The sequence below is a fragment of the Populus euphratica genome, unplaced genomic scaffold (genome assembly GCF_000495115.2).
Source record: "Populus euphratica unplaced genomic scaffold, PopEup_1.0 scaffold1746.1, whole genome shotgun sequence".
Lineage (NCBI taxonomy): Eukaryota > Viridiplantae > Streptophyta > Magnoliopsida > Malpighiales > Salicaceae > Populus > Populus euphratica.
This window is the reverse complement of record NW_011501580.1, coordinates 26,900-36,919: the sequence shown is the minus strand read 5'-3', so window position 1 is coordinate 36,919 and position 10,020 is coordinate 26,900. Positions and strand designations below refer to the sequence as shown.

The window sequence follows — 10,020 nt, the reverse complement described above, 5'->3', positions numbered from 1 at the left end:
TCAGCAGGATGAGGTGTAAGCCCTACAGATTAAGGGCGTTGACCCGAGTTCCGGAAGTCGGTGGAATTAACTCTTGAAGGATACATCTCACATCATGGCCATCAATTCTATGCTGCCAACTCACCACAATGGGAAAAAACCCCAACGCTAATTATCCATGTTTTTTGTTTCTTGCCATCCATTACCCGAATCAAGAACATCTTTATTTCTTAAACGAAGGCATTTTTAATCTTAAATTCCTAAACAAAATAGTTAATGTCAAATAAGCTGATGTTAAGACGACGAGTAAAGAAATACACACACACACTACAAAATAAATTCTTCTACGTCTAGTTTGCACTTTGCTGTTGCACACAAATCGAAAACAGCGAGAACACAATTCAGCTAATGCCCATGTAGCTATAATCAGTACATGTTCTTTGATCTAGCTGTTGGATGGGTCGCCAAATTATATAAAACCATAAAGGTACCGATCAGATTGGCCAACCTCTATCCTCAGGGTCTGTCTTAAAAAAAAACAAAAATCAACCGCAGTAGCTTCAAAGAATTTGCCGGAATGGCAGTAGTGAAATTACAAGGCATGGTTGCAGTTCATCCCTCCTTTCAATAAGTTCCCCTTCTTCTCTTCAAGCTCTAATGTTAACAAATTCTTAACTTTGTAATTTTGTTGTTGATTGTTTAAGCGGTTACTCTTTGTTATAAGCAACTTTCTTTTTAGAGCTTTTATCCTGGCACATATTTTTAATGTCATGATATCCTTCAAAATTCAAGTACATTTTTTTTCAAATCAATTTTTTTTTTTAAAAAAAGAGTGCAAATTAGAGAAGACTTGGGATTTTGCAAATAAGAAAAGAATGAGAGCGATGAGAAAAGGAAACGATTTTTTCTATGAAATCTCTATATAAATTGATGTGTCAACTTCATAAAATATGGATCTTATGAATGAAATATATTTGTATAACATTACTGCATAAGATACACATGCATTTCTTGACTAAATAGTACATAATATGCTGACATGTGCAAATAAGTTCTAGTCTATAATACTAGAACTGCTCTACTGTGGGGGAAAACCATGGGGGTAGTTTACTAATGTTGGTAGTTTATATATAGGTTTATTATAACGAAGGATCCGGTGCAAATTCTTCCCGTGAACAATCAGGCAAGGAAAAAGGAGTTTATGAATTTCTTTTTTGGTCAGATTACTAGGCCCTATGATTCATAAAGGTGTACACAATCAAACAAGCGAGCAGAATAACAATAGCGCAAAAACATGCACAGGAGCACAGGAGATCCGCATAGGTAACCAGATGCCTGGCGCTTAGGACAAGAAGCATCCTGATTCCTGAGTACACAACTTTAGCCAGCTAGGATATCAAACAAATAACTTGGTGGGCAGTCGATGTAGGTTCCTATAAATCCAAGGAAGAGATCTGTACATGTTAACCATCCATGCATTTGACATTATATGGAAGGCATAACGAGTTCAAATGCTACAGAATTACAAAATCGGCCGTATGGCAACAGCCCATCTCCTGCGTGCAAGGATCAATGAGAGCACAGGACTGAGAAAAACGATGGTGGCGGGGTTGGACAAAACCGTTCACCATTTCTTAAACCTGTCAAAACAAGTTTGCAGTCAACGATGCGGATGGCTGATTCGAAACACATGCGCATACGTGAAGTCAACTTCAGGGAAGAATACCCGTGGAAAACACAAGAGATGTCATCTAACATAAGTCCATTTGGGAGAGCCGGGGCAGTGGATGTGGCTTTTGAAAAGCTACAAATTGTAGCTTCTGAAAATAACACATGAAAGGGGTTGTGATATTAGCTTTTAAACCATTACCAAACACTTGTAAGCCACAGCCACAACCAAATTGGTGATTCTCAAACGAGTACTTAGCATCCAATTCCTGGAAGTCCTGTAAAAAGTCCTACCCATAAACCAACTTGTGCTAGCAAAACCTTAGCACTAGAAGGAGAAACTGCCCACCTCTTCATCTTCATCCTCGTCTATAACATCTTCCTTGTCAGTAAACGTCTCAAAATCATCATCTTCAATGTCCTCATCCTCCTCAACCATGTTATCATTCTGAGCTTTATCCTTCAAACCAGTGCTCAAAACAACAGACTGTCCCCCTGATTGTTCCATGTCCCTCCTCAGCTTTTCCATGTTGTGTTTTCGCTGCCCTTCCTCCATTTGTTGCTTCTCTGCCCGTCTCTTATCAAGATCAGACCTAAAACCATCAAGATCCATGGGTTAGACAAGCAAAAGCAAAACAATGGTAGTTGAGAGTAAAGAATTGATCAAAACGACAATATTTATCGAGTTGAGGGCTTAAGGAAATACTTGTAGGTTTCCATATACTCCTCAGCACTGGCTTCGATAGCCTTGAAGAAGGCATCCATTCCAGCTCCAGAAACAGCAGAGACCCCAACTGACCTCAAATTTTTATAGAATTCATCGAGCACAAGGGAAAGGCTTTGAGCAAAAGTAGACATGTATGAATCATCTGACCTCATTGCTGCTTGAAAGGCTTCAAAATCTTCCATCCACTGCACAAGTCATAACACTCAGAACAAGAATCTTGTGAAAATAAGTGGCAAAGATCATAACCTAACATTACATATGAAAACTCAAGAGCAACACTCCTAAATAGAGAACACTGAAGAAAAATGAAACATCTAGAGAAATTGACTTCTGAAAGCAATGCTACAAAAAATTGCAAATACAGCATTCTAATGTCAAAAAACAGTCCCTTAAAAGCTAGGGATCTGATTGAAAACCTTGAAATTTTCAGTACACTTCTTGTTTAGTCATGTTTCTGATCCCTTGACAACACTGTTTTCATTGATCCTTAATTCTGAAACCAATCCTACATGCTTATCAAACTTCAATCATAATTGGACTGGAAAATATTGGGAGAGTCTGGCATGATGAAAATCTCCCTACAAATATTATTTTAGCTATTTAATTGATAAAATTGTTGAACATGTTATGCATCCCACGGGCTTAAGCCCAGAATCACTTGAGCATTATTGCATCCTAGCTAGGCCTCCAACTCCCTCTAACAGTTTTTAAGTACTTCTTTTCCAAATAAGAAAAAGGCCAGTAATGATGCATCAAGAGAAAAGGAAAAAAGTTATACCTCTAACGCAAATTGGTGTTGAGCCACATCAGTTTTGTTGAATGCCAACACAAGAGGCAACCGTGTCTTGTAGAGTATGCTGCAAGCATAAAGCATATTGCTCATGAAAGTTCCTGGGCTTGAGGAACGAGGTGTGTCAACTACATAAGCAACTACAGTTGGAAAGGTTGAAGCAAAAGCTTCTGTGATGATAGCTCCAGAAGCAGACCAGGTGAATATTTTAATTTGACCAGGCGTATCCACAAGAACATAATCAAGCTGATCTGCTCGGTTCTCAATGACTTGAATGACCTGAAAATGTGAATACAGAAGCGAGGAAGTATTGGAATTACGAGAATGGCCTGAAACTCGCAGTGAAAAGCTCTGCATGCAGAAAAATAGAATTGCAAGACAGGTTTCCACCGTCCAATACCCTTGCCCAAAATTGCTACCCACTAGTTAACACTTAGACTGCTGTCTATCAGGATGAAAATAGCTGTGCAACTGACTACTCAATTGCCAACTGAAATTTTCATTAGAGTTAATAGTGGTAAGTTTTCAGTAACGATGGTAAGAATAAATCACAGACAATATGTAATGGAGGATAAGAATGAGCCCTTCCAAGGAAGAAAAGCTGCAGGTAAATTTTACCTCGTCAAATTTCGTGGCAAACAAGTTAAGAGATGTCAGGATTCCGCCATTTGGTCCAAGATTAAACTGCTTCATCACTTCCTTGTACTTAACGGTGTCCCTTATATCAATATTTGCACCATAGGGGAGAGTCATCACAGCAGGATCAAGGTTGAGCACATAACCACGAATCCTTGAAGCTTGTGTGTGGCAAACCAACCTGTGAAGAAAAGTTGTTTTTCCACTCCCTGTCCAAAAACAGTAACAATGTTATGAATATGAGTTGACAAAAGCGCAGGCAGCAGGGATTATTGAAACGCGATAACATTAATAAAGAACCAAACCATAGAGTACTTATTACATATGCTACGGATAGATATGCTTTTAGATCTCGCATGTAAAGCTCTCCTGTATTATTTATTGTAATACAAAACTGCAATGCACATATGATCAGATGTTATGCATGGTAAAATTAAAGGACACTTGCATTTATTTTGTACACAGAATAATACTTGTTCAACAAACTTGCTAGATTACCTGCCATTCCAACAGCGATGATGATAACCGGTTTTCTTCTGAATGAATGGGCCTGCCCATATGACGATGCTCCCGCATTCAATTTATTCATTGAGTCAGTTAATTCATCCTTTTCTTCAGCAGTTCCCTTCACATCAAAAAATCAAACAATGAGAAACCAATGACACAAACAATTTTTCAAGAAACAAAAAATGAGCTTATTTTCTCACTTCACAGCCAAAACAATCCAAGTAAGCTTCAACTAACAAATACAGGTTGTGCACAGTTTGGTAATTGGATGAAGATATCCAGGTTCTGCAGCACCATTACCAAACAGAAAAATCACAACTATGTTCTTAAATATGTACGATGACTCGGTTTGTATTATTATCTTAAATATATATAAGAATTTTGTAGCCAAAATCATATACCTTGGAATCCACTTGCATTGATGATGAGCCCTCATCCCCAGACTTGACAGTTGACATCAAATTTATCGAGCTTAGAGTCAATATCCATTTTCACTATATTAAAAAAAAAAAAAGTCAAACCGACTGATAATATACAGAGGGACCTATAAACTCTAAAAACAATTTCCTCGGTCACAATCATTGACTCTCCTAGAAACCATAAAATCGTCCGGAAAAGAAAAACAAAAACAAGTTAGATAAATCAAAGCCGAACGAAATTTGAGCATAACTAGACCTTAATAATATGTTCTCCACTGAAATAAAGGGTTTCGAGAAAAATAAAAAAGGGTTGGTGATGAATAAAGTATACCTGAGTTGATTGATGAGATAGAGTAGAGTAGAGTCGGTTTGATTTTTATGGGAAATGCGCGGGAGCTCGGAGTTGTGAGAGGAGAGTGAATGTCAGGGACGAGAGAGAGGGGGGAACAGAGAAAGCGAAGTGGACAGAAAGCCTAGAGGGAAAAAAATAAGGGTTCTCTAGCTTATAACTGTATCACGAGCAGCACCGCCATTTTGTTGGAATGCTTTTTATTGACCGTTGATTTGTAATACAATTTGATCAATTTGATGAAGATAATATTTATTTTTGCGGTAAAAGATTATTTTAATTTTAATTTTAATTTTTTTCATATTACTTTAATGTCTTCAAATAAAAAAATTAAAGGATAAAAATATTATTTTAATATATTTTGAAATAAAAAACATTTTTAAAAACAACATTTCATATTATTTTGATATATTTATATCAAAAATTAAAAAAATTAAAAAAAATATTTTAATATATTTTTAAATTAAAAATATCTTAAAAAATAACATGCATCATATATACGAGACACTAATTATATGCTAATCATCATCGTTTTCGAATCCTTCGAAAAAATAGTAATGATATAATTGATACCTAAAAAAATCAACTTAACTAACTAGGTTTTAAACGAGCTTGTGATAATTACCAAAGCCGGTCAATGAACCCCTTACGTGGTTTGAGCCTCTTACGTGGTTTGAGCCTCCGCACTCGATTGTCGTCCTCCCTAGAGTGCCATTGTGAGTGTCATTTCCCCGGGAGATCTAGCCTTCGGGGCCTATTACTGGCATGTTAAAAATATATTACTTAAAAATACTTTAAATTGTGGTATTTAAAGTATATTTTACTTAAAAAAATTAAAATAATTTTTTTATTTTTTTAAAAAATACTTTTTAAATTTAGCATATTAAAATAATCTAAATATATATATATATAAGAATTTTTAATAAAAAAATTTAATTTTAACTGTGTTTCTAAACACGCTATTCAAACAATACTGCATCATAAGAGTTCTTTAGGAGTTTTTCCATTATTTCCCAGTCAGAACCCGCGTTAAAGCTTTTTGTTGGAAAAATGTAATATTTATGCAACACAATTCCCGGACTGCAAAGGCAGCCCCGGGCGCCTGATCTTTTTTTTTTTTTTCTTCACCCAAAGGGCAGACGATGTGTAATTTAGTTGTCCCGTTTTCATACCATGGAGAGGTGGTCTAAATTGCAAGTTAAGGTTTCCTGAACTTAAAAACCTATTTTAAACTTATTTCATTTGAAAATACTCAATAAATATTTTTATAATCTCAATTAGTCAATTCAAGATGCTTATAAATTGTTCTAAGAACACAAGCTTTGCCATGAAGATCATAATTTTTTTAATCTCAATCTTTTTTTTTTCCAGTAAGTCAAAGGGTAAAAATTCTTAATGAAATTTTTTTATCAAATAAAATTTGTTAACATGAAAATTAATTTTGTGATTTTTTAATTATGATCAATTAATAATTTTTATTTATTTATTGTTTTTTTATAACTCTCTCTCGTTTCTTAAACTGTAAAATAAATAAAATTTTAGACTAGAATATGTAAATTTCAAGTAAAAAGATCAAAAAATAAATAAAAACAATCTAAAGGTAATTTTCCTAAATATGGCGCGAAACAAATAGTAAAACAAAAGGATCGAAAGCCTTTAATTTTGCCTAACTTTCAATTTTAGTCATCTTATTTTTTATTTCTTGCAGACAATAAAAAGGGAAAAATGAGAATTGAAATTAAAAAAAAAACACTAAAAGGGAAAAAAAGAAGAAGAAAGGAAATTGTTTCGTTGAACAATGCCCCGTCAGGGGATCTACATTGAATTTCCTGGGCCAATTAGTATTTTTTTCCTTAATTTTAATCTTAATTAATTAATACAGTAGGTAGATTAATTACTAATTAATTTATATAGCGGTATTAGGATACAGTGGTCTTCGCTGTGTTTTTTTCAATCAAACAATATTACTGTCTCCTAACAAGCATTCGAGCAGGCCTCTAAGCTACCAAGGGGTGTTTGATATCGGTTTGTAATTGGAGTTTTTTTGTTAATTATTTTTAATATATTGATATTAAAATTAATTTTTAAAATTAAAAAGATATTTTAATATATTTTTTAAAAAATATATTTAAAAAAACAATCATTATTGAAATGATTCATTGAACGAACTAAAACTACGGACCTTAATTACAAGGGTTGGCCAACAACGTTATTATCTTTTATTAGGGCGTCACGACTTTACACGTAAGAGAGGATGATTGTGTATATTTATTTTTGCAGTAAAAAAAATGTTTTGGAATAATTTTTATTTCTTTTTTATTCAAATTCAACTTTTAATATTTTTTATTTTTTAATGTACTGCTTTTAAAAATAAATTTAAAAAATAAAAAATATTTATTTTAATATATTTTTAATTAAAAAATAATCACTACTATAATTTTAAACATTACATGCACTTCAATCAATTAAAATATCTATTACAATCAATCAACCCCGTTGCTGTATGTAATAGTGATTAAGATTGGACTTCAAGCTGTTTTGACGAGTAATAACCATGGTTTTAAAATCTGGTTCGGTATGATAAATTTATTTAGAATTTAGTTAATTTAAAATTAAAATCAAGTTAAATAAAAAAAAAAAATTGATATACCTCAATTGACCTGGTATGTTGATCCTATAATCTAATAAAAAATCTAATTACAATTTGTTAATTTTTTTTATTAAACTATATAATTTTAATTTTAAAAAATTAATTCTCAAGATCTAATAATTTAGTTAAAATTTAGTAACTCGGTTAAAATTTAGAATTTAAATTTTAAATCAGCTGGGTTTGAAAACTATAATAAGAAGAAAAACAGTAAACTTTTTTTGAGAACAAAAACAAAATCAACAACCACTATTTTCAGTTTTTGTTTTTATCTGTAACGATAAGGAATTGACATTGGGGCTTTTTGTCAAGCCATTAGGCTGATTTGAGCCCCAGAATATTATCTGGGTCAGAGAAACGAAGAAAACTAGACTTGGACCGGCCCATATAATATCGGCAAGTTGGCTTCCCCTCCAGTAATGTTTGTTGCAGTTACTTAATAATCCCTCGTCAAGTTTAAACATAACGAGCAGCTGTAAACAGTAACCTCCACCCTCGAGGGATCCACCAGTTATATACAATGATCGATACTCTTCCTGGTCCCTTGACTGCCTTCACCTCCATTTCAGTTTCCCATTTCAGTAAAAAAAATGTAACTATTTAAACTTTCTATGAAAAACCAAGCGCGCGCGCGCGCATGTATGAACCATCACTTCACCTTCCGAGAGAATCTCTTATATGCTGTCAATTTTTCCTTCTTCTTTTTTTTCCCTTCAATTTCGTTTCATGTTTCCTGTCATTTCTCAATTCAGGTTGTTTACAGGAAGAATGTTTAATGTTCAACTCAGGTTGGTTTCTTTAAACCAAAAATGCATGTGGAAAATGGGAACATTAGAAAGTTTGAAAGACGTTGAACATGTCTCATCTATAACTAAAGGGAGATAGTATAGCAAGGTTGAGTATGCATGAGATAACTGTATTGTGCATGCTTGTAGCCCCTCGAACCTAAGATTCATTAATCTGGCAACAAAAATTTCCAGCTGCATTGTTTTTTTTTTTTCATTTATTATTCCAGCCAACTGACAGGTTTTTGTTCCTTTATTTGTAAAAGGAGTGTCTGTTACTCTTTGCTTAGCCTCTTTGGCAAGCAATACTTTCGATTGCTGAATTGGCACAGCTAAGTTATCCATTTGAGCTTCCTTTATGCTTACACTTTGAAGCTCTGTCATTGCAGCGAGATGATTCCCCCCCCTGTTGCGGTCTTAGAAATGCAAGTAATCTCTGTCCGTCTGTGAACATGCAATAGATTCAGTTTTGTTGTAAACTTCTAGGCTTGAGAGTTTAGAAAGTATTTTCTCATTTCTGAATTTGATTGACAACAATGCTATATTGCCTGTGTATGCTTTAAGTGCTGGGCTATTGCCTGAATTTGATTGACAACAATGCTATATTGCCTGTGCATGCTTTAAGTGCTGGGCTACAATTTACGAATGAAGATAGAAAGCTCTCAAAGCAGTTATTGGTTTCTCGTTTTCTGCTTAAAGTTAAGAGCTATTCCGTTATAAGTAGCGGTGGATTAAAAAAACCACTTCCCCTTGGAACTATTAGAACTGATTTTGATAGTCACATATGTTTATTTCTGATTTTGATAGTCACATATGTTTATTTCGTTTCCTTTGGAGAATCATTTCCATATGGCTGTGTAGGAAACTAGTGAGCTAAGCTTGGTTGTTGTTACTGAATAAAAAAAGGGTTATGATTGTTTCTAGTGTATTCTATCAAAAGCTATTATGGGAATATGAATCGCAGGCCATCTACACAGAATTGATTGCCTGGTTATTTTCCTTTCCTTTTCTTGTGCTTAGTTGGTCTAGTTCGTTCAAATGTGAAGCGGTGAAGCTTGTATTCTTTTTGGTGCATAAGCTAGTGCTCTCAGGATACTTGTATTATCGAGTTTATAGCTTCACTTATTTTTGTTTAACATGGATGTGGAATGAGCAAGTAAATCTTAGAATTGTTTTATACCGTACACTTTCAAGAAACAGTGACCATATTGCTTGATGGTGAAGCAGATCCTTGGTATGTGCTTATGTATTGTATCTACTGAAACTTTTGAATCAGCTTGTCGTTTGAATGTAATTCAAGGCTTCTTTTTGTTAGGACACTGCAGGAGGATGGTTATAGCTCGTGGCGTGGCCTCTTTGGGACTTAAATTGATAGGTATGCCGAGAAATGGAACCCATTTACGTTGTGTGTTTGGTGCTTGGAAAGAAACGTGTGTTGGGATCTGCTCTGCTTGGATTGTCATCTGCTTACGATCCATTTAATTTGTGGAGCAACTCTGGTCTGGTTGTTAAC

At 34.3% G+C, this 10,020-nt stretch overlaps 1 protein-coding gene across 4 annotated transcripts in view; it reads right to left on the bottom strand.

Moving 5' to 3' along the window:
• LOC105118114 (GPN-loop GTPase 1-like) overlaps positions 1 to 5,209 on the bottom strand; it is a 6,489-nt gene extending 1,280 nt beyond the window's left edge. The window contains exons 1-8 of one of the 4 annotated variants that reach the window (XM_011015977.1): positions 5,058 to 5,209; positions 4,709 to 4,801; positions 4,508 to 4,592; positions 4,299 to 4,425; positions 3,783 to 4,009; positions 3,153 to 3,443; positions 2,354 to 2,559; positions 1,969 to 2,240 (exon numbers count right to left, since the gene is read on the bottom strand). In XM_011015977.1, the coding sequence (XP_011014279.1) occupies positions 1,976 to 2,240; positions 2,354 to 2,559; positions 3,153 to 3,443; positions 3,783 to 4,009; positions 4,299 to 4,425; positions 4,508 to 4,592; positions 4,709 to 4,743 (1,236 nt within the window). In that variant the 5' untranslated portion in view covers positions 4,744 to 4,801; positions 5,058 to 5,209 and the 3' untranslated portion in view covers positions 1,969 to 1,975. Of the gene's footprint in view, positions 1 to 1,375; positions 2,241 to 2,353; positions 2,560 to 3,152; positions 3,444 to 3,782; positions 4,010 to 4,298; positions 4,426 to 4,507; positions 4,593 to 4,708; positions 4,802 to 5,057 lie in introns of those variants that run through there. The other 3 variants (XM_011015976.1, XM_011015978.1, XM_011015979.1) reach the window with 3 other exon arrangements.
• Between the last annotated feature and the right edge of the window lie 4,811 nt (positions 5,210 to 10,020).